Source organism: Nematolebias whitei, chromosome 15, assembly GCF_014905685.2.
Source record: "Nematolebias whitei isolate Nwh7 chromosome 15, NemWhi1, whole genome shotgun sequence".
NCBI lineage: Eukaryota > Metazoa > Chordata > Actinopteri > Cyprinodontiformes > Rivulidae > Nematolebias > Nematolebias whitei.
Window position 1 is genome coordinate 36,274,144 of NC_056512.1, and position 24,854 is coordinate 36,298,997.

The window sequence follows — 24,854 nt, forward strand, 5'->3', positions numbered from 1 at the left end:
CAGAGAAACAACTAAAACATGCAGGATGGTGTTCCTCAAGGACCAGTGTTGGGAACCCCTGATCTACAGTAGGCTGGCTGTAGTCTGTGGAGTTAAAAAAAATATGGTGGAATCAAAGACATTGAGGTGGAAAAATAGAAGTGGCTCTTCTGCTGAACACAAAAGAGAACAGAAAGGATAAACGAGACAGCTGTCAAGAATAAATATGGAGAATCAACCCTGCTGGTGGAGCCCCCTAGAGACAGAGCTCCACATTCAGTCTTTGCAAAACCACTGGTAAGCTTACCATTTAAACTTTTTTCCCACTCTAGTCTAACACTAACTTTACTCAGCAAATCTGAGAGGGAATACGTACCAACATGCCAAAATGACCAGACTTCTCGCTTCAGAATGGCTCTTCCATGAACGTCGCCATTGTTGACTTGATTTCAGCCACTTCAGCTTCCGTAGGGGAACAAACGTTTATGTTAGTTGGCATCTAGTTATAAAATTTGCTTTCCATTATTTTAATTTAAGTAGACTTTAACATCGATTTTATTTGTGCAAACCAAACTATCTTAAACGTGCACAAATACTGCTACTAAGTCAAATAATGAAAGTACAAACAGCCTCATCAGTCGTTATCTTTTCACCAGTGGTGTAGTCCATGAGATACGTGGGAATACAGAGTATACGGTATAATGGGTATATTGTGTACCCGTTAGAAAAGCTTCAGTATACCCACTTAAAAGTGCCCAGTGAGGCTCGTGCCATTGTCAACACATTTGGAACATTTTATAGACCCACTGAGTTGGTTCAACCTGCTTTTTGTATATTTAGTGCTTCTGTACTTTGATACTTTACAACATGTTTTCAATACAAAGTCAACTGTTGTACAAAGTTTGTTGTACATTTATTGAAATATAAGCGTCGGAGAAATTTTGAAATGTTCAATATGCTTAAAAATCAAAATGCACAATATACCCAGTACAAAAACGTAAACTACGCCACTGCTTTTCACTCGTTTATAACGTCTGCTTTTAATATTTTCCAACAATTGTTTAAAAATATGCCGTTTGCAGTTAATTATAATTTTTTATTGATGTCTGAAAATCATCATTCGATCCTTCCAGACCCCAAAGTTGGGAACCACTGATCCAGATGATACTATGTACAACATTTAGAGGGACTTTTTACATCAGTTTACTTGTACGTCTATGCAAATCAATGTATATGATTTATTTATTTAATAGAAGAGTTTTGCAGTTCTTCATTTTGTCAACACGGGGTAAAATTATCCAGAACATACTGGTGAGTATGTCTATTTGTCTCAGACCACCAAGTGTCTCATACTAAGAATGAAGGTTTGATTATGTGATGGCTCTCTGTAATCAGACACCTTCCTTTGCTGGAGAAGATTTGCCTCCAGAGGATCAGTAAACAAAGTTCTTACATCTCTTCTCACCAAGAAGCAGGGCCTCCTGAGCACAGACAAGATTTGTGAGATTATAAGGACATCTAGTGGTGTGAATAGGAACCCCCTGATGAAAATTCATCTGGATTGTCAAACACTGAAAAGTTTGAAAGTTCAGGCCAGAACAAAGGTTAACCAGCAAGCTGTATGGGAGCCGTCACGTGCACCAGTCGATGCCCTGACCAGAGGCCATGACGTCTGTATTAGATGACAGGGACCTCTCCACACCTGAGCCAACATGACATTCCTCTTCTGCCATCAGCAGGTTGCTAATTTAGAATTTATCGACTGTCAGTCAGCACAGGCGCTCTTACCTTCCAGGGATGAGAAATCCTTGTCTGATCTACTATCTCAGCAGCATTTGTCACCGTGAAAGTCCCCCCCCCGGCTCAGGACCCTCACACAGTGGACATAATGGACGCTGCTGTTTCTTCCTGTTTGAATGTGGCTTTTCTGCACAGTTGCTGCAGTGCCGAGTGTTTGATCCTCGGCTGGCCGCAAAATATTAAAAGGTCAAGGATTGCCAGAGACACAGAACTGAAGAGTGGGATTGTGGTGAGGGAAGGTGAGACTGATGGTGAGGATGAATGGACAAAAAGGTCGCAGGACGCCTGTTGGTTCTCCTTTTCACCACTTACTAATTTATAGCCTGTGCCAAACTGTAAACTAGTTTAAACTCAACATCTTGTTCGTGCAGTGAAGGACCAAAGCTGAAATTTAAATACAGTCTTTATTGTGGTCATCTCTCAAAGTTATAATCTAATAAACAGCAACACAGGCATGTACAGTTCAAGGACAGAATATTCACTTTTACAAGAACAAATCGAAGGCTTGGAGCCTCCTGCAGATTCTTTTCACCACCTGCCTTTAAAAATGTGAACAACAAACCTCAAACCCAGAGCTCAGTTCATGATGCTGGTCCCAAATAAAGAAATAAACGCTAGTTTCACATCATGCATGTTTAAAGTAATTCACATCAGCACTGACAGTTGAGAAGAAATTATGAGATTCTGTTACTTTACGTGTATATTGGACACTTTAAAAAAAAAATTCTGGCTACAGAGGACGTTTAAGTGTGCAACATTTTTTTTAAATCCTCACTATCAAAACGACAAATATGTTTGAAAAATCACAATAATTGATCATTTTATTCATCTAATACTGACCAGTTGTCCAAGAGCAACATAGAAACAACTAGTACTGTGACAGACGTATCCCTCATGAGACTTTTTTTTTTCCAAGTAAGAATTTAAATTGTCAACAAACTGCCATAACAAAGAGGCAAATGCTGCTCTTAAATCTTGATTTAGATTTCCTAAACACAGCAACAATACCTATATTTAACTGTTCATGGTAAAAATGAGGTTGCATTGTTTTTTGTTTTTTTTGTAAACACTTAGCCAGAACAAATGAAAGTTAGAAATGAGAGAAACGTCATCAAAACACTTAAATATTCAAATTGTACAGTGAAAACGGTGCTAATGAGAGGTTTGACTCTAAGGGTATTAGTACAAATCTACCTGAAATAGTTGCAAAAACAAACAGAACATAAAAGGCAAGTGCTGCTCAGGATTACCTGCGTGTGTCAGTAAAGCAGGCTCGTCGTGCATGTGCACAAACGCTGTAGTGCAGCACATCGTTTAGGCATAGAAATGGTTTTGGCGTGCTTTGTCCTCACAGAGTCACAGGATAACAACACAAGCAGCTACAGTAAAGTTACATCACTATCAAAATGCTGTCGGTGTGACGGTTTGGTCCTAAGTTCTTTTGCCTGCTACACTTATTTTTTATGACAACTCTATTTTTTCTACTTAAATCATTCCTCACTATATGCTCAGCAATACGAGCCACTTTTCAGGACAAGTCTCTGTTGGCCATTTTAGTTAGCTTCTGCTGCTATTTGTATCTGTATTTCTATTTTATGTTTTCCTGTCTGCTGTGCATGTTTGTGTTCTTTTGTACAGCACTTTGGTTGGCCTTGTTGCTGTTTTAAGTGCTATATAAATAAATTGGTATGGTATGGTATGGTAAGTCACTTCAACTCAACTCTTTGTCGAAAAGAAAAGATTGTAAACTATTCTGCTTTTCCATAGTCAGTTTTATACTTTCTGCTCAGTTATAAGGATTTTGTTTCAGTTTTTGAGGATAATCAAGCTGAACATTTGTTTTTGTAGGTGTAACTGGTCCCACTACTCTCATTTGACTTATTTTATAAATTCACTTTTTTTCTTTAAAATTATATTATTTTATATCTGAGACAGATATGATCTACCCAATGATTTAGCAAACTGAAATAATAATAATAATAATAATGTCATCACAATGTCAGCACTGCATGTTTCCATACAATGGCGAAATTAGTCTCTGCATTTAACCCATCCACCACCAGGTGGTGCAGTGGGCAGCTATTGAAAGCGCCCGGGGGACATTTTGGGGATGAGACGTGCTGCCCAGAGACGCCACGTGATGTGCAGTGACTGGGGATCGAACCTGGGACTTTCGGGTCCCAAGCCGGCTGCCCTGCCTCTACACCATCTCGGCCCCATAAATGTGCAAAAGGTTGACATTTCTCCTTCGTTCTTTATATGTTGCTGCCAAAGAGCTAGACCACAGGTGTCCAAAGTGTGGCCCGGGGGCCATTTGCGGCCCCTTGGAGTGATTTTGTGCGGCCCACAACTGCAGTTTAAGAATGGTATCATTTTGGCCAGCAGGCTCAAGAGGTTGATGCAGACTTTCTGCAAATCAGTTGGTAATCCTTTTTTATATAATGTTTAGGAAAAACAATCTTCTCAAAATGAACAATATTAAACAAAAATACAAACCTATGGTTAGGCCTGTTGCGATAAACGATAAATCAATTAATCGCATGATGAATGAAAATTATCAACGTCATTTTCTTTTACCGGCTTTATCGTTTCTTCGTGTCTCTCTTTCTACTGAAGACACTGGATGACAAAAGGCTCAACCTCGGTGCTCTTCCCCTCCCTTTCGCTTTTAAATCTGTTTTAAGCGTCCAAAATCGTGTGTTTGGATTGTTAAAAGCAGCTAAGCTGAGAAGCTAAGCTACGAGCTAAGCTACTAGCTAAGCTACGAGCTAAGCTACTAGCTAAGCTACGAGCTAAGCTACTAGATAAGCTACGAGCTAAGCTAACAGGCCAACAACGGGGAAAAAAAACTCCGTTTTGTCGAAGCTCCAAAATTCACGGTTGAAACCTGTGCTTTTTTGTAAAAAGTTGTTTTTCTCTGCAAAAAGAAGCTGAGAACTTGTTCAATGATTTTTTTAAATTAAAATCTTTATGTGAATAATTTGTGCTTTGGACAAGTTCAGTAATCCTGTTAAATAATCCAAGTAACGTGTGCTTTTTAAATGGCATGAAACAAAACAACAACAGTCGTCACAAGGTTGAAGTGGTTGCATTGCAGGTTAGCGTGACCCTCATCTTTTATGTAAAAACACTGAAATCTTGGTCTTTCAGTGACTCACAGCTTTGGGAGGGACCGGCGCAAGATCAAGTTGAATCATTTCTGTCAGGCCAGTGAGAGCTGCAGTAATGACTAGCCTTGCCCCGCAAGTCTAATTATACCACCACACAGGTCATTCTTCTTTCCTTTCTCTTTTACCTTGAGAAATAAAGTTTCACAGCTGGATATGATTTTATAATTTAATCGTTGGTGGAGGCCGGTGATGAGCCTGTTTTAAATTAAAGTTGGGATGCTGAAGCTTTTGCCTGGTGTCTCTTCAAATGATTTCTGAAGCTCCAGCATCTGGACACAAAGCCACTGACTGAGCCACACATTTTGTTATTAAGAGGTTCCACAGAAAAAGTAACAACTAAAGACCCATTTATGCTCAACAATAAATATTGAAACATATAGAGACGGAGCCTTCTGTGCGTCCTTTGTGCTCATTTTGTGCATATTTCAGTACGTTGCCAAAGAGCTTGAGGATGAGTACCCAAATGCTGCAAGGTTAACATGCAGCCAGAGAAAGGAACAAAGAAGAACACAACTAAAATGCTGGAGCTTGTTGACAAGAGGTTAATGTGTAATAATCAGGGAGAAGAACTTTCCATCAACATGCTGCAATGTATTTAATGGCTGCGCAGACCACTTGGGAATTTAGGTCGATGCACATCTCTCTTTTAAACCACATGTCGAAAACCTGAAACTGAAATTAAAACTGAGTTTCTTTTTCATAAATAGATCTTGCTTAACTCTGAATGCCAGAAAACGCCTTGTAGCTGCTACCTTCCTACCGGCCATTGACCATGGTGACATTATTTACATGAATGCCCCTGCCAGCTGCTTGCAGATGTTGGATGCTGTCTACCATAAGATTCATAACTGGTTGCAACTACCGTACCCATCACTGCACTCTGTACTCCTTGGTCAGTTGGTCATCATTATCTACACGTAGGTTCTCACACTGGTTCATTTTCATCTATAAATCCCTCCTACCTTCTTATATCTCCTCCCACATGTCATGCCATCAGTGCAGTTACAGCATGCACTCTCAGGACATCATTACCTGCAGCGTTCCCTCATTGTGGACTGAACTTGGCAATAAGGCCTTCTCCTACTCAGCTCCTGCAACCTGGAACACCTTGCAACAGGAACTGAAGTTGTCCACCTTGATTTATTTGAGAGGTTTCAAACATTTGATGATGTCAATGGAAAAATTAAGGCAGAAACGTTCTTGTTTTTAGTATTTTATCCTGTTTTATGGCACCCTGATTTATTGTTTTGTCTCTTATTTGAACTGGATTTTTACTGTAGTTTATTGTCATTGTTTATTGTTATTGTTTGTACTTTATATGTTCGGTCTGGAACAGGTCTCTCTTGTAAATGAGTCCTCGTGGCTCCATGAGACCAGCCGGTAGAAATGAAGGTTGAATGAATGAATGGATGCTGTCTACTGCACTGCCTGCTTTTCTCTGTCTCTTCTTGACGACGTGCAATATCCTGATCTCCTCCATCACCGTCGCCATGTTTCTTATTGTCTAAAACTGGCCACAGTCAGACGTGACCTCTGAACTCTGCGCCGCTCTCGAGTGGCGACAACATGGGGAGTTATGTGTGCGGTGAGGTTTGATAACAACCGAAATGATCTAACCCAGGGGTCTGCAACCTTTATGATCAAAATACACCTTCATTCACTAAATAAAATGTGTCCAGAGCCGCAACAACTTGTTACAACTGCGATTATCAACTGGTGGCTCGTGGTCCACTTTAGGTTTGTTGGAGGAGACTTTTGTGGCCAGTAGGAGTGACATTATAAAGCTAAAAATATCTAATGATTTTCACCATTTATTGATATTTTTGACAATTTAAGACAAACAAAAAGACCAGATTCTTGTAAAGAGGTGGGGAAATAGTTTAAAAATAAAAATAGGAACAGCAGACATATGTATATATATATATTTTTTTTATTGTGGAAAAAATAATTAAGTATAGAAATAAAGCAAAAAGTTAAAAGTGAGTATTTGCAAAAGTAATGAAAACAGCTGCCGGTAGTACATTTTTGTTGTTGTTTGTATAACCATTAAAATTCAGCTGTTTGTTAGTTTTGGTCAAAGCTTGAAAGAGCCGCTGCAGAGGGACCAAAGAGCCGCATGTGGCTCCAGAGCCGCAGGTTGCAGACCCCTGGTTATGTCTGTTACTAAAAAAATGAACGAGTCTTAAGACGGTGAGATGGGGCACCATTTTTTAGGGTTGCCCCCCGGGCCCTCCTTCGGCGGTGCCCTTGCCTTTTGCACAGGTGAAATGAACGGATCAATCCACCAACTGTTGGCAGGTGTGTGTTTACCACCCCCGCCCATGGTTTACCAAAGATTAGCAAGATGTTTGACAGATTACTCAATATTATATTTATACAAGCCAGTTTGAGTTTTTGTTAGTTTTGTGGTGGGGTGATTGTTATTTTTCGACGTTGTTGTTATAAAGGCATGTTTTACAGTATCTTGGTATAAATTTAACATAAACTTAAAGTCTGAGCAGAACATACATATCAAATTTGCTGGAACTTATATAGCTCACGTCGTTTCTGTGTGTGAGCCACAGAATGACACACGGCGTGTCTCGGTGAACGCTCACTTTAAAATGACCGGGGGGGGGGGGGGGGGGGGGTTTGAGCTTCCCTGCTGCTGATCTCATGACTGGCCTCAAAACGCCAAATCTCAAACTGCTCCAAGTTCTACTTTGTCTGTAGAATTCCCTTCAACACGTTTTTTTTTATTTATCTCATTAAGCCACTGGGAAATCAATGCAGGTTCGTATGATGAATAAGTAACCGTGCAGTTTATCCCCACAGTGTGTGTGAAGAATGCAAAAAGTCTCAACACCTGTCAAATAAACTCTCCTGCAACCAATGAGCACATCTGAGGTATCGATTAAGACTTAGAACTATATGTTAGCTACTTCCACAAAATATTTCTCATGTAAATCTATCATATCAAAGATTATACAACAAAGATAACAATTACTTCATTACAAAAAATATAGACTAATAACGTTTAGGATCAACTATCCATTTAATTCTAAAATAGAGTTGCACAGTGACAGGATGTTCACCTCTCAGAAAACAGTGAAACGAGTCACTGTCAACCGTTTTTTTTTTCTTCTTCTTCTTTTGGTATCATAACCCAACAAAAAATACATTGGGAAAAATAATAAATATAAGCATCGTACGTGTACAAAAGCACATGTCGCAAGACGTGGTCAGGAAACATGAACACAGCAAATACTGACAGCTTTTACTCCTCCTCCATCGACTTCTCGATCTCCTTCAGCCTGCGGACAAACTCCTGAGCCTCCCTGTCTCCGGTGCGAGCGTCCAGCATCCTCATGATGGGCTTCTCTGGAGGAGAGGGCAAACAGATGGGAGAACGTTTACAACTGAAAATAATATCTTTGGATTTATTGTTATTGCTCGCCGCCGAAAGGCGAAGACGAACAATCGTGCTTTTTCCAATGTCTCTTTGTGTGTGTGTTTTAGCAAAATGTCTCCAGATCCACTGAACACATTTTCATGAAACTTTCAGGAAATAATCACTGGCTGTATCTCTACAACTGATAAAAAAATTGGTGCCAACCCAATTCAAGATGGCGACCAGAACTAATCAACCTCAAGAAACACATGAATGGATGAGTCAGCAAATTTAACAGACACTGAGCTAAGATTTGGTGTGGCAGTAGCTGAGAGTCATCTTCAACACATACTCTGAAAGATAATACATCTTGCAAGTGCTTGCATGAGATTGTGTGTAATGATTTAACAATATTTGACCAAAAAAGGAGATAATTCTGCCCTTTTTAAAGAAAGGTCTTTATTTATTTATGCATTCTTCGAAAGAATGCTAGGACTTTAGGTTATAAAAGATTTATTGAAAAAAATATGTGTATGAAAGTAGAGAAACTGCATTTCCTGTGAAAATGCAGTGTGAATGCTTATTGCAGAAGAATTTGATGAAAAACAGATGAAAGTAGCTTAAAAAAAACACACTGAAATGTAGCTGAAATGAAAGGACAAGCCTAAATTAGCAGAAGAAAGCAGAAAGAACACATTTTTGCTGAATTCGGTTTAAATAAGCAGGAATTAGTACAAAAATTAGGAAATCGGCTGAAAAAAGTATAAAATTAGTAAAAAAAAAACATCTAAAATGTAGCCGAAAAAGCAGAAAGAAGCCTAACCTAAGAGAAGGAAGTGAAAAGAGCTGAAATGAGCTAAAAAAAATAAAATAATTGAAGTTAGCTGAAAAGGCTAAAATTAGCATAAAACAGCTACCGTAAATACCTGAAAAGGCAGAAAAAGCTAAAACTAGCTGAAAACATCCGAAAGAAGCACAACAAGCTGAAATTAGCAGAAATAAGTTAGAGTAGCAAAAATTACTGCAAAAAAATTACATTTATTGGCAAAGAGATGAAATTAGCTTACACAATGCCAAAAAGGTAGCTGAAAAGGTTGAACAAGCATAAATTAGCAGAAGAAAGCAGAAAGAACACATTTGCCCAATTAGGCTGAAAGAAGCTGAAATGGGCACACACAAGTAGAAACTGACAAATGCTGAAACTAGCAAAAAAAAAACAGCTGAAAAGTAGCTAAAAAGGGCAGAAAGAAGCTGAATTTACAAGGAGGAAGTGAAAAGAGCACATTTTTGCTGAATTAGGATGAAAAAGTTTAAATGAGTGCAACAAATATGGAATTAGCTGAAAATGATTAAATTAGCATAAAAACAGCTAAAATAGTAATTGAAATAGAAGGAAAAGCTGAAACTTACAGAAAAAACTGAAAGGAGCATAACGAGCTGAAATTAGCAGAAAGGAGTTAGAAGCACAACAATGATGTAGTTAGCAGAAAGAATCTGAAATGAGCACAAAACAGCTGAAAAAAACCCAGCTGAAATTAGCTGAAAGTACCGGTAGCTGAAAAAATGTTTTAAATTTGCACAAGGAAGCTGAAAGAAGCTGAACCAGCACAAAATGTGAAAGGAGCAGTAAAAGGTTGTAAACACATCTAAAGATTTGAAGGATGTAAAATGAGCTCAGATCATTGTCTTTGAGAAAAAAGCGGCAGAAAAGGCTAAATATTTCAAAAAGCTAAAGTTGCACCAATACCAAAAGTCGTAACAGAACGTTTTGATATATGAATTGTTCAAACAGCTTGAAAACTGCGAGACGAGAATCGCGCTGAAGAACGTGCAGAAGATAAATGCATCACAAAAGGGTGAATGCTTCATACGTATCCACAAGAAGCCAGTTAGTGCGTACGTACCGCTGGGTTTGCTGCGAGACAGGTGCAGAATGGCAGGCTGGACATTTTTTCCAGTTGCCGAGACGTTCGGTCTCCCCGGCCAACAGAAGTCACTAAGAGGAGCGACGGCTTCTCCGGCGAAGTCGTTGGTAGAGAGCCAGTCATAGTCCATCACAATGAAGGTCAAGCAGGCGTACCTGTGTCTGTACTGTTCAGGACTGACGTGACTGGAAGTCAACCAAACCAGACACGTGAGGCAGAGGTATCCAAGTGTTAACAGCAAAAAGAAACGAAGAGCTCCTACTCACAAGTGAAAGAGTTCGTCAAACACCGGGTGCAGCGTCTTCAGTTTCACCTGCGTGCGCTGACTCTTGGCTGATGGAAAGAGGTGGTGAGGGCAGAGCTCCACGATGACGAAAGGATCACTCAAACCTGAGGAAAAGCAGAGAAAATGACTGGAAATTAATTTATTTAAAACAGCAATCTGTCTTTAATGCAACGCTTGCGCAATTTTACCATTGGCATCCAGCGCGATAATATCTGCCGCGTGCAGAATCTCCACCGTCAGCCTCTGCTCCGGGGCGTCGTAGTAACATTTCACACTGATCCGACCATAAGGCGTGTGTTTGAGTGTTTTCTGCAATCACACCATGTGGAAGCACAACATATTTAGCTGAAATATGCTCACATAATTAAAATAAATAAATAAAAACTCTCTCACAGCCTGCAGAAAGTATTCTACGTGTCTCGGTGCACGTAGCATTACGTGATGCTTTTAAGTGTTTGAAACAAAGTAGGTTTTCAATGAGGGTTAAAAGAGCAAAGGACAGAGTGATGTGCTCTCCGATCAATACCTCCCTGTCGGCTTAAATGAAATTGTCTGTCTGCTGAGTTGAAACCAACCTGGTGAGAAATTTTCTCCAGATAGTACTGTTCAATCAGATCAAAGGAGGAACATTTATTCAGCTTGAGCTCTTCATCCAAGACCTGAACAATCAAAAGAACGAATGTTACTGTTGATAAAAAGACTGAAATCTGGTGGACAATCTACAAGTAGGCCTGTCACGATAACAAATTTTGCTGGGCGATTAATTGTCTCCGAAATTATCGCGATAAACGATAATATTGTGTGAAATTTGACAATAATTAGTCATTATTGTCAAATTTAAGAAGAAATGTTTTTCTTTAATTATTTGTTTTGCATGTAGTACCTTTTTCGACCACTGGATGGCAGTATAAGATGTTTGAACCGAAGGATGGATAGTAAGGGAGCGAACAGCGCGTCTCTTTAAGAAGGTTAAGAAGACGATTAAATTGGATTTAAAATGGATAAAGAGAACGGGAGGGGTCAGTGAAGCGTACCCGAGTTGAGCTTCTTGTCATCCTGTGTCTTCAGTAGAAAGAGATACGAAGAAACGATAAAGCCGATGAATGAAAACGAGGTCGATAATTTTCAATTATCATGCGACTAATTGATGTATTGTTTATTGCGACAGGCCTATCAACAAAACTATACCTTATAGTCTCCGCTCTTCATGTCTTCCAAGGACAGACCCTCTCCCTTAACGTGAAAGAACTGCAACAAGGTCTAAAGCATTTAAATTAACAAAAATGGGGAAATAAACAAAGAACATTCAAGATTTGACTCATTGTATAACTCCTTTAATCTTGAAGGTACATATGAGACGAGACATTTGTTCACACAAACACCATGAAATCTTCAGCAGCAGCCGAGCTCTGACCCACTTATGTGGAAGGACTCGACTTCTCATGCAAATGTGCAATGTTCCCTGCCAGCTTGTTGAATTTGTTGAACATAAATTTGTTTCCACTTTGTCATTCATAAGAGAACGCATGTTGGCACAAACCTAAGTACTTCAAGAATGTCTGACATATAACTACTGGGTTAAATACCAGTAATAAACATTTTTACTATGTAATCTATGAACTGTAGAAGTTTCACGGTGCGTTGTGTAGACACATCTTTTTATAAAAATGGTTTATATTTAAGAAGCTCAAATAAAGCTGTAACGGAGTGGTGTAGTGTGGTGCAGTAACCTCTGACCTCCACTGTGTACTGGAAACGGTTGTAGAACTCCACCTGGACGCCCCTGTTTTCTGTGACCGCGTCCAGGATCATCCGCAGGAGCAGCTCCCACATGCTTTGTAAAGCTCTGCAAGGCACAGTGACACCCACATGTTGGTGTTAGCTGAACCCGCGTAAGTTTAGCCCCAACAAATCCAGAACAAACAAGCGTTTGCTTTTTATTTACCTGTAAAGGAGGCGACACTATTGGTTTCCAGTTTTTTTATTTTTCCATATATTTTTTTAATTTTAAGTACTTTGCATACTTTGTGCTATTTTAGCCATTCATGTTTCAAAACGTTCAGCTCATCCACTTATTGGGTGCTCTAACTTCTGTTTTTGTCTATACTTTTCAAAATATTTAATTAGCTTAAGTTTGCATTTGAGTATTTTTAACTTTTAACTAGCATTATGCTACTTTAAACCTCTAGATAGCCTTTTACTACTTTCAGTTTTTTACAAGATTTTTTTCTTTTAGCTTTTGTGGAGCTGTTAACTCCTTTTAGCTTATAGCCAACTTTTGATACTTTAAGCTTCCCATATAATATTTTTAGCCACCCTTCGGCACTTTGTTTCTTTTTGTTTTCAGCTAACGTTTTACAGTTTTTCGTGTGTTTTGTGTCACATTCATCCTTTAGCTAGTCTTTTGCTACTTTTAGCATCTAGCTGTTATTTAGTTACTTTAAGCTTTTAGCTAGCAGTTTTCTACTTTAAGCTTTTAGCTAACCTTTAACTGTTCTTAGTAAATATTTTATTACATTCATCCTTTAGCTAGCCTTTTGATACTTTTAGCTTCTAGCTGCTTTTTGTTACTTTAAGCTTTTAGCTAGCAGTTTGCTACTTTTAGATTTTGGCTAACGTTTTACTGTTTTTAGTAAATATTTTGTTACATTCATCCTTAAGCTAGTCTTTTGCTACTTTTAGATTCTAGTTGCTATTTTGTTACTTTAAGCTTTTAGCTAGCAGTTTGCTACTTTTAACTTTTAGCTAACATTTTACTGTTTTTAGTAAATATTTTGTTACATTCATCCTTTAGCTAGCCTTTTGATACTTTTAGCTTCTAGCTGCTTTTTGTTGCTTTAAGCTTTTAGCTAGCAGTTTGCTACTTTTAGATTTTGGCTAACCTTTTACTGTTTTAGTGTGTTCTGTCACATTCATCCTTTAGCTAGCCTTTTGCTACTTTTAGCTTCAAGTTGTTATTTTGCTACTTTAAGCTTTTGCTAACCTTTAACTGTTCTTAGTAAATATTTTATTACATTCATCCTTTAGCTAGCTTTTGCTACTTTTAGCTTCTAGCTGCTTTTTGTTACTTTAAACATTTAGCTAGCAGTTTGCTACTTTTAGAGCTAAGCTTTTACTGTTTTAGTGTGTTCTGTCACATTCATCATTTAGCTAGCCTTTTGCAACTTTTAGCTTATAGTTGTTATTTTGCTACTTTAAACTTTTAGCTAACCTTTAACAGTTCTTAGTAAATATTTTATTACATTCATCTTTTAACTAGCCTTTTGCTACTTTTAGCTTCTAGTTGTTATTTTGTTACTTTAAGCTTTTAGCTAGCAGTTTGCTACTTTTAACTTTTAGCAAACATTTTACTGTTTTTAGTAAATATTTTGTTACATTCATCCTTAAGCTAGTCTTTTGCTACTTTTAGATTCTAGTTGCTATTTTGTTACTTTAAGCTTTTAGCTAGCAGTTAACTTTTAGCTAACCTTTAACTGTTCTTAGTAAATATTTTATTACATTCCTCCTTTAGCTAGCCTTTTGCTACTTTTAGCTTCTAGCTGCTATTTTGTTACTGTAAGCTGTTAGCTAGCATTTTGCTACTTTTTAGATTTTAGCTAATATTTTACTGTTCTTAGTAAATATTTATTACATTTCTCCTTTAGCTAGCCTTTTGCTACTTTTAGCTTCTAGCTGCTATTTTGTTACTGTAAACTGTTAGCTAGCAGTTTGCAACTTTTTAGATTATAGCTAACATTTTACTGTTCTTAGTAAATATTTTGTTACATTCTTCCTTAAGCTAGTCTTTTGCTAATTTTAGCTTCTAGTTGCTATTTTGTTACTTTAAGCTTTTAGCTAGCAGTGTGCTACTTTTTGGGATTTTTGTTACCATTTTCCTACTTTTGGTTTTCAGCTTATGTTCTTGTTTTAATGTTTCAGATTCAGCTCCTTCAACAAATTTCATCAGTCATTCAGCATTTTTGGAGCTATATGATTGCTAGATAGATAACTGTAGTGGATCAAGCTGTTTGCTGATGACAGCCCAAACTAGTTGTTCACATGCAAAAGAAGGACCATGAGCCTAACGACCGATCGTTAGTGCCCTGATCTGTGTAGCATCTTTACACCTGCAGATTGAAAATGACACCAGTGTTTCAAATGAAAAACTACTTTCTTTATCTTCTCCCTGCTCTTGCCAGTTATAGGATTTGAACTGTTTACCATTTCAGGCTTTTATGTTTGAACTCATTTAAATAGCTGGGCTTTCTCAGCTGCTATCAGGCGCTGTAACACCTTGACATTTCTTCTACAAAGCCGTGCTGTTGTAAAACGTAACACCGTCGTGTTGAAAGAAGCAGGGAGCTTCTTGAAAAAGCCGCCATCTGGATGGCAGCATGTGCGCTCTTAGATGTGTAAATACTGTTCGGCTTTTAAGATGCCTCCTTAGATGTGCAAGTTACTAAAATTGTGTGCACAAATGCAACTCCCCTCTCCCTGAAGCTCACACACTATTATATATGCTGGCACTATTAAAGTGTGCTGGTACCAAAACGAGTGGGTTACCCTTTTCTCAAGGCTGGAGGACATGCTGTCCATCACTTTCAGAGAAGACACTGATGGGTTTTGTCACACAACATTCTGATTAATTTAGAAAAGTTGTATCTCATTTGTTCAGGACACGTGTCTGAAGCAGCTGGGGTGTGCTCGCCTTTCTCCAGGAGGTTTATTCATTTAAATGGTGGATGTGTAATGCACAAAACATAAATCAGATAAACCTATTTGCAAAACAGCCTATGGATTAAATACAGTTTCACTTCAAGTACACTTATATAACAAGTAAATTGTTAGTGATGGTGGTCAAATTTAAAATTTGCACCATATGTTTGCATTAGATGCTCATTATTTGCAACTCCTTGTATTTCGTAATCAATTCAACTTATTTCCCCATGTATATATATATATATATATATATATATATATATATTTGCACTGAAATGCTTTGACTCGTTACAAACAAAAAATAAATCTAGTGGGAGCATGAGAAATAAAACTGGACTCACACTGCGAGAGAGAAATAGTGAGATGTCAGACGAAGAGAGAATATACCTGCTCAGATTTTCTTTAACAAGGTTTTCAGTCAGGATGAGCATAGTGTCCTGAAGGTACTTCATGAGAGGAGAGACAGCCTGGAAGAAAGTCCACCCGTTACATACATGACGTGACTGACAGAAAGCTGACACAAGGCTGGAAACGGGAGCTGCAAACCTCATCGTTGTTGATCGAGTCCGGAGACAGGCTGATGTGCTGGATGTACCTCCGCAGCTCAGGCAACATCTGCACACGGAAATATATATTCTGAAGAACAGCAATGGGGAAAAGAAAATGCAGACTCCCCTAAAAGATTTACTACCAACTTATAAAAATATTAATATTAAAATATCTTAGAGTAATCTGCTCTTTGTGAAGTTGCACATAAGCATTTCAGATTAAAAACAGGTGAATTAAAAAAAAAAAATCATAGTAGATGAAGTTGCTGTTCATTATTTCCATTACGCATCTTTTTTTATAAAAGTCACCCCGAATGAATCTTCAATGTCTTGTTTTGAGCCAACGCTCGATGCATTAATGACCTTTTGAGAGATTTGGCTCGAGTGCAGTTTCTTTTGTCACCTTGTCAGCGAGCAGCGCGATGAGGCGCTTGGCTTCTCTTTGCAGGTCCAGGTCCACGTTAAACAGCTGCCCGTTCAGAGCCTTGTAAACCTGCTCTTTTCCCTCCACTCCGCAGGACTCCTCCATGGCCCGCTCCACTCCTGACCAGTCCAGGTCACGAGGCAGGTGAGCCAGGCAGACACGCACATGCTCTACGTTGTTCAGGGCAATGCACAGCTAGCAGAAAGCAAATGAGGAGGAACAGTTGATGGAGGAGAATAAAGGAAAATAAGAGAAGCAGGGCTGCTAAGACATGGAGTGATGGAGTGCAGGTGTAAATAACTTATGACGTCAGTAGCAATCGATTTGTTTCAACCCCAGCGCTGTAAAAATTGGAACGTTGTGTAAAATGTAAATAAAACCAGAATGCAATGATTTGCAAATCTCACAACCTTTTATTTTTATTAAAGAAACAGTAAACATGCCAAATGTTTAAACTAAGAAAGTCTACTGTTTTTAGTAAAAATATAATTTTATGGCAGCAGCAAATCTTAAAGAGTTGGGATTGTGAAACAAAAAGGCTGTAGTGGTAAAAGCAGAGGTGGGAAGAGTACTGAAAATTTGTACTCAAGTACAAGTACTGTCGCACTGCTTAAATTGTACTCACAAGTAAAAGTACTGGTGCTATAAAAATATTTACGTAAAAGTATAAAATACTCTTCTCAAAAACGATTCAGAGTATTCATTACTTTTTAACTAATCGATGTTAGAAGGCGTTCAGTTCGATTTACTTGATATAATAGCTACATTCAAAGCACATTTCTCAGACGGACAATCAAGTATAGAAAAATTACACTAAGGCCATTTCTTTTTGTAAGAAAATGTAGATAAAGCAGGAATTTTGTTTGTTAAAAGAAAGACAAAAATGTTTTTGAACGGGCATTGAACAGTTTAAACTTTTTTCAAATACACTGCGAACAACAGGCGGGAGACATTTCTGTCACCCGTCACTTTCTGAACCTTTTGTTCAGTGTCAGCAGGAGCTGGTTTTCCAAGTTAACAGAGTCTATCTGGCTTCGTTTGGCTGTGAAGAGTAAACTCTAAATGACTCTCTACTCTACGGAGTTGTCCTTTGCTTACGTCAGAGGTAACTGGCGCGTTCGCAATCTGAGAGCCTATTTGGCACCAAAGACGCAGGTGAACAGTTTGAATATTACTTCAAATTGTGGCCGTACTCATTAATGACTTCTGATTTTAAAAGTAGCAAAGTAGATTACATGGTCTAAAATGTACTTAAGTATGAATAAAATTACACACTTCAAAGAAATACTCATGCAAGTACAAGTACCCAAAATATCTACTTAATTACAGTAACGTGAGTATTTGTAATTCATTACATCCACCCCTGGGTAAAAGGTACGACTAAGAAACAGCTGGAGGGGCAACAGGTCAGTAAGAGGACTGGCCATAAAAATAACATTGTAGAGAAGCTGAATCCTTCCAGGAGTAAAGATGGGCAGAGGTTCACCAGTCTGCATAAAACGTCAACTAAAAATAGTTGAGCAATTTTAGAAAAAAAGTCCTCAATGTAAAATTGGGAAAACTTTGATCCCATTGGATCCTGTACAACTGTATCCCATTGTCTACAGTTTGCTGGTGAAGATTCTCAGTCGTCCAGGACATGATCAAATAAAAAAAAAAAACTGGACTTTGTTTGTAACAGAAGACGTTTCGCTCCTCATCCGAGGAGCTTTCTCAGTTCAAAGAGCAGAGAGTGAGGGGTTCAGGTTATAAGGCTGAGTGAGATAAGATACACGTACTATGCAGATTGACAATTCGCACCTCACACCTTAACAGTAGTTGTTTCTTAAAGTCTTTGTTCCTCTAATTCACAGATGAGGCCCCTCTGTTTCCATCAGATGTGAAAACCGGCTGGGAATCAGTCTTAAAGTTGTATTATATGTTTTTGAAAGTTGAAATCTGAGGCCTCCTCCTCTGTTAAGAGACAGTTTTTCTCTTTTTACATAAATTGCTTCCTTCACCCCCTCTCAAACCATCTGTGTTCTCGGTCCAAAAGAGTGTCTCTTATCTGTGAGGTGAACAGCTGAGTCTTGTCCTGAGGCAGTGGCTCTCCTGTGTTGAGCCATGCGTCTGTGAAGAGGCTGTTTAGTTTCCCCAATGTAGAGGTCTGGACAGTCCTCGCTGCACTGGACCGCATACACTACACCACTCTGTTTGTGTTTGGGTGTTTTGTCCTTAGGGTGGACCAGCCTCTGTCTGAGAGTCCTGCTGGGTTTGAAATGTACTGGGATGTTGTGTTTGTTGGAAATCCTTCTGAATATCTCTGATACTCCAGCATTGTCTACAGTTTGAAATATGACCCCAAAATATCAAGAATCTGGAGGAATCACTGAGAACAAATGACAAGGTTGAAGGTCAACACTGGACGCCCGTGGTCTTTGGTTCCTCACGTGATGATTACATATCAAACTATGCCTTTAAACTATATTATTATACATGCTGCTTTGTGGCATGGTGTGGAAACAATCATCTCATCTTGAATGAGAACAAAACAAAGGAGATGATTGTAGATTTCAGGAGAAACAGGAACAGGTCCAACACTATTTCCATCATGGGAGAAGAAGTGGAGGTGGTGGAGAAGTATAAATACCTTGGGGTTCACCTGGACAACAGACTGGACTGGAGATGCAACAGTGAAGCGTCTACAAGAAGGGACAGAGCAGACTGTACTTCTTGGGGAAGCTGAAGTCCTTCAGTGTTTGCAACAAGATGCTGCAAATCTTCCACAAGTCTGTTGTAGAGAGTGCTATCTCTTCTGCCATCATGTGCTGGGGTGACTTCAAAAAGATCAACAAGCTCATAAAGAAGGTTGGCTCAGCTCTGGGGACTCCTCTAGAACCTTTGGAGATGATTGTACAAAGAAGGATTCTTCATAAAATGAAGAACATTATAGACAACCCTCAGCATCCTCTTCATCAGACTGTCTTCAGTCAGAGGCTTCTTCAAATCCGCTACAAGAGATCCTTCCTGCCCACAGCCATCAGCATCTAGAACAAGTCTTTAATGGAACCAGGATGATGAGTTACAACAGTATTTAATTTCCCTCTGGGGTTAATAAAGTATTTTTGAATTGAACTGAATTGAAAACAGGTCTGATTCTGTTGTGAACATTACTGGGATGAACACTGCAGAGCTATTTGCTGCATGTGTCCTGGCAGGGTGGGACACTTTCAGACATTTTTGACGTCATCCTCCTCCAGTTCTGTTTTGCTACAGGCGTTACCTGCACTGTGAAGGCCTTGTGGTCTCGGCCCAGCTGGTTCCGCTCAATCCTGCGTGTCATCATCTCAGAGTAGCAAACGCCTTCACTGCAGAAATTCTGAGGAATGAATCAATTAATCAATCAATGTTGTTGCTGAGGTGTTCTGAGTTTCTACTCTGTTCTGTTTGGTAAAATCTTTCATTAACTCTCGGTGAGTGCACGTCATCTAGAAATCATCTGAGCACGACTGCAGGATATGAGTATGTGTGGCGACACTAAAAGTGGCACTCACGTCTGTCAAACGAGTGACAAAGATGAAGGCCCCCGCAGAGTCTGGCCAGGCCAGCTGGTGCCAAATCTCGCGTACCTGGCTGAAGCAAGCTGTCACTTCCACGGCTGACGAACTGTGTTTGGCTTGTTGAACCGGCTGGAGCTGCTCACAAAGCACATGCTTTTTCAACCTTTAAGTTTTGGCAGAATGTTACTGTATTCAATTAAAACTCAAGCATATGTTATTTGAACCTCTACTAAACACAAAGAGAGTAATAGATGAATTCAGTTTAAAGGAATAAGGCAGCTGCAAAAATTGATAACCCTAACTATTACAAGTTATACTATAGTGGTTTAAAAAAGCTAAAAAAGTTACTTAAGAATCATGTTTTTCTGAAGTACTTTACAAATATGATGCTTACCACTTCAGTTTGCAACTTTTCAGTCTATCATCTCATATGAGCTCACACTGTTCCCACGATAATATTTATTGTGTGAATGTTTATGAAGCATTCACACCATCGTGATCCATTTTTCTTCTGTACGTCTTTCGGCATCTTTCTTGTTCAACAATTTTTGTGCTATTTCAACAAATCATATATCAAAATCTTCAGCTTGTTCAGGAGAAAGGTGCTATGACTTTTGGTATTGGTAAAACTTTAGCTTTTTTAAATATTTTGCCTTTTCTGCCACTTTTTTCTCTCATAGGAAATTAATTGAGCTCATTTTACAACCTTTGATTGCTCCTTTCACATTTTGGTCTGGTTCAGCTTCTTTCAGCTCCCTTGGGCAAATATATATATATATTTTTCAGCTACTTTCAGCTGTTTTGCACTCATTTCAGCTTTATTCTGCCAACTACAACTTTTTTATGCTTCTTCTAACTTGTTTCTGCTAATTTCAGCTCGTTATGCTCCTTTCAGCTTATTTATGCTAGTTTCAAGATTTTCTGCTATTTCAGTTATTATTTAGCTGATTTTATGCTAATTTTAGCCTTTTCAGCTAATTCCACATTTTTGCACTCATTTAAACTTTTTTCCAGCTTAATTCAGCAAAAATGTGCTCTCTCCACTTCCTCCTTGCAATGTAAGCTTCTTTCTGCCTTTTTAGCAACTTTTCAGCAGGTTTTTTTTTATTTCAGCTTTTTTCAGATAATTTCCACTTTTTGTGTTAATTTCTGATTCTTTCAGCCTAATTGAACAAACATGTTCTTTCTTCTTTCCTCTGCTTAAGCTTGCTCTACATTTTCAGCTACCTTTTTAACATTTTTAGCTTATTTCAGCTGTTTTCAGATAAATTCAAGTTTTATGGGGGTTGTTTATTTTTTTCCACTTTCAGCCTAATTAGCTTATTTCTGCTAATTTCAGCTTTTTCTGCTAGTTTCAGCATTCTCTGCTATTTCAGCTACTATTTAGCTATTCAGCTTCTATACTAATTTTAGCTTTGTCATCTAATTCCACATTTGTAGCTCATTTTAACTCTTTATGCTTCTTTCTGGTTGTTTAAGCTTCTTTCTGCCTTTTCAAATACTATTCAGCAGTTTTTTTGTTGCTAATTTCAGCTATTTTTTAGCAAATCTCTTTCTGCTTATTTAAACCTAGTTCAGCAAATACGCGTTCTTTCCGCTTTCTTCTGCTAATTTAGGTTGGTTTTTCCACTTCAGCTACAATTTAGCAAGTTTTTAGCTAATTTCAGCTGTTATTCAGCAATAAGCGTTCACACTGCATTTTTGCAGGAAATGGAATTTCTCTAGTTACATTTGATGAACAGATTTTTCCCACCTGGTCTGTTTCCACTGCTTTACGGATCCTATCGCAGGATTTTTCATGAACAATTTGCAGCCACTTATGAATAGAGGACTTGAACCAATTATGGAAGCCCGTCATGGCCAACATTTTTGCATCTCTGTTGAGAAAATGAGAACACAAGTTCAAAAAAATAATAACGATAAAGCAAAGCATACAAACGCTAATCAGATATTTTAAAAACAGCACTACTAACTTGAGAGGTAGAAACTCCCGAAAGCCTTTGAGAATTTTTAGGGACATGAAGAGCTCAAAGATGGTCTCCCCCATCGTCTGAGTCAGTCGGGAGCTCTCCTGCTCCAGAGTCCCACAAACCCGCTCCATTGCCACATTTACATCATCAGCTACCTGCCGAGTGAAGGAATTTGAAAGTGCCAGAGTCAATTTTAGCAACACCCATGCAGCATGACGCACAAAGGCTTCAGACCCCATTTTCACACAGTTTCAAAGACTAACCTGTTTTTCCAACTGCCTGTATGATACGCTGAAGAAATCTACTTTCACAGCACTGTGGGAACAAAGGATGAAAGGACATCAAACCGGCTAACAAGGCACTCGAATGTGGCTACAGCAGGAAGCACAGCTTTTATACATCGTGTTGCATTTCTTGACGTATAACGCGTGCACATTCGGCTGCTGTGAAACAATATTCACCTGTAGAAGAGCTTGTTGTAGATGTTCTGAGCTCTTTGTACATCTGCACACACAGCATCGATAACGCAAACCATTTTTTTCAGCTGCTCCTCCAGAGTCTGCGTTGTCGAAACACAGTGAATAACAACCAAAGTCCTCAACGCTCAAAGAAGTTGCAGAAATTGGGCATCAAAAACTTACCCCTTCCTCTGGTTTATATTGAGCTATCAGGCTTTCGTACCACTCAGCTGCTCCTTTCTGTGGACACAAGAATCCAAACAGCTCCTATCAGATTCCTCTTGCTTTATTTCATCATCCTTGTTTTCATGATGCACTTGCAGGTCTTTGTGACCGTGCTGCTACCATATGACATAAATGCTTCTGTTTTAATTGCGCTCCCATTGTTACCTTGACAGCGGTCGTGATGTCCAAATGCAGCTCGTTCCGAAGAGGACAAACGGTCTTAAATGCTCTCATGTTTTGCATGTAGCCAATCCCCCTGGCATGCACACAGGAAAAACCAATTACAATACAAAATTGCTATTCGACTCATCACGCAGTTACACATTGTTCTCACAGTTTAGCAAGTATAATGGCTACAGTCTCATAGATGGATTTCAGTCTAATTGTATGCAGAATTACTTATGCAGGAGGAGAGATACAACTTGACCCGCTTGGTGAGTCACTATGTCAGTTTGTATGTTTTTTGTCTTCATAAAAACACAACCATCGACCGTATACAGAAATACTGGACGTCGTAGAATAACTAGGAAGTTGAAGCCGCCACATAGGCCGGGCCTAATACGAGTTTTAAGTCCTACCCATCCATGTAAATGAACAGGACTTTGCAATTAGAGTAGTTCCTCGTTTATCACGTGGGTTCCGTACCCTGAAGCCCCGCGATAAGTGAAAAACCACAAACTCTTCCCACACTCTTGCAAACATCTCTACAATGTTTCTAAACTCCAAACGCTGTAAAAGAGCACAGGATGTCATGAGCTCAGCTCTCGGCTGCTCTCCCCACCTGCAAGCGCTCTTGGCCACACCCACTTCTCCGTTCTGCACACAAATCAGCCGCAGCAAGAAGCTTCTCCTGCAGTGTGAGCTGCAGAGAGGTGCAGCAGGTGCTAAATAATTTAAAATAATTTATTTTAAATAAAAATTCCATGCCAATCATATGGCTCATCCAGTCAGCCAATTGTGTGACATGCCCAATCTTACTTTGAAAAACCGTGATAGAGTGAGTCCGTGAAAAACGAACCGCAAAGTAGCGAGGGACCACTATATTTAAAAAAAACCCACGGTCTCACATATCTTTTTCAAGCGTTGACTTTAGTTGATTAAGTTCTTACCTTGCTGTTGTATGTTCAGATATTTATTTTTCTAACAAGTTTTATGTCACACTTTAAAGAAAAAAAAGTCATGTGACATCATAATTGTTCTGTGGGGAAATAGGTGGGACTACAAGTCCTAAATTGTTGGTGAGCTGACTCTGAAAATACAACATGGCGGCTTCCATAAACCAGTCCTGCTGGCTTTAATTCCCAACAATGAGGGAATAACACTTGGTCTAATTTTACAATATTCAACAATAACTTAGGGACTTCCTGTAAACATGAAAACCAAGCAAACTTAGTGAGCAATTTTTGGGTTCAAACCATGTCTAAACCAGGGGTTCCCAACCCTGGTCCTTGAGGAACACCATCCTGCATGTTTTAGTTGTTTCTCTTCTCCAAAACACCTGATTTTAATTAATGTGTAATTAACAGGCGTCTGCAGAACATGACTAAATAGTTAAATCACTGAATCAGGTGTGTTGGAGCAGAGAAACAACTAAGGATGGTGTTCCTCAAGGACCAGTGTTGGGAACCACTGGAAACTGTCTACAAACATCTAGGCTAAAAACTAAACAACGCTGGTCTAAACATGAACATGTTGAAGACATCTAAATGTGATTTTAGGTGCCAAAATGCCAATAGCATCCATCCATCCATTATCTTTTACCCGCTTCTTTTGGGTCACGGGGGTTGCCGGTGCCCATGTCCGACAATCATTGTGCGAGGGGCGGGGTACATCCTGGACAGGTCGCAAGTCCATCACAGGGCTACATAGAGACAAACGAGACAAACAACCATTCACTCTCTCACTCACACCTAGGGACAATTTAGATTTACCAATTAGCCTAACATGCATGTGTTTGGTCTGTGAGAGGAAACCGGAGTACCCGGAGAAAACCCACGCATGCACGGAGAGAACATGCAAACTCCACCCAGAAAGGCCCCCGGACTAGGATTTGAACCAGGGACCTGCGCGCTGAGAGGCACCAGCTCTACCAGTTGTGCCACCGTGCTGCCCATGCCAAGAGCAGAGATAATTAAAAAAAATAGTACAAAGTATGACTTCATGCTATTTTTAGCTTTTAGCTACTGTTCTACTTTTAGCTTACAGCTAAACCCTTTGCTACTTTTAAAATAGCCCATGTCAAAAATACTGACACAAATTCGGTGATGATTTAGGATTTGTGCAGCATCAGTTGTAGTGAAGAAGAAATGATTGATATTTTCTTTGACATGAATAATGAGGCATGATCAGGAGACTGTTGTAATATACTGTGATATTACTGCTCATGGTCTCTGTGTGCGAGGAGGTGAAAGGTCCAACGTCTTGGCAGCAAGAGTTCATAGAATGATGTGATGGAGGTGTGA

General features: G+C 39.1%; 2 protein-coding genes across 2 annotated transcripts in view; one reads left to right on the top strand and one right to left on the bottom strand.

Annotated features, from left to right (window-relative positions):
• Window positions 1–24,854, top strand: part of LOC119421774 (inactive rhomboid protein 1) — a 952,927-nt gene that overhangs the window by 259,851 nt on the left and 668,222 nt on the right. The window lies entirely within an intron of this gene.
• Window positions 8,081–24,854, bottom strand: part of baiap3 (BAI1 associated protein 3) — a 57,642-nt gene continuing 40,868 nt past the window's right edge. Inside the window, exons 17-34 of the mRNA XM_037689127.1 lie at window positions 22,558–22,648; window positions 22,351–22,407; window positions 22,171–22,268; window positions 21,973–22,024; window positions 21,713–21,864; window positions 21,493–21,616; window positions 19,734–19,874; window positions 19,463–19,558; window positions 16,180–16,395; window positions 15,775–15,843; window positions 15,616–15,695; window positions 12,268–12,376; window positions 11,719–11,790; window positions 11,106–11,189; window positions 10,719–10,839; window positions 10,511–10,634; window positions 10,224–10,429; window positions 8,081–8,309 (exon numbers count right to left, since the gene is read on the bottom strand). Of these exons, the coding sequence (XP_037545055.1) occupies window positions 8,206–8,309; window positions 10,224–10,429; window positions 10,511–10,634; window positions 10,719–10,839; window positions 11,106–11,189; window positions 11,719–11,790; window positions 12,268–12,376; window positions 15,616–15,695; window positions 15,775–15,843; window positions 16,180–16,395; window positions 19,463–19,558; window positions 19,734–19,874; window positions 21,493–21,616; window positions 21,713–21,864; window positions 21,973–22,024; window positions 22,171–22,268; window positions 22,351–22,407; window positions 22,558–22,648 (1,996 nt within the window). The 3' untranslated portion in view covers window positions 8,081–8,205. The remainder of the gene's footprint in view (window positions 8,310–10,223; window positions 10,430–10,510; window positions 10,635–10,718; window positions 10,840–11,105; window positions 11,190–11,718; window positions 11,791–12,267; window positions 12,377–15,615; window positions 15,696–15,774; window positions 15,844–16,179; window positions 16,396–19,462; window positions 19,559–19,733; window positions 19,875–21,492; window positions 21,617–21,712; window positions 21,865–21,972; window positions 22,025–22,170; window positions 22,269–22,350; window positions 22,408–22,557; window positions 22,649–24,854) is intronic.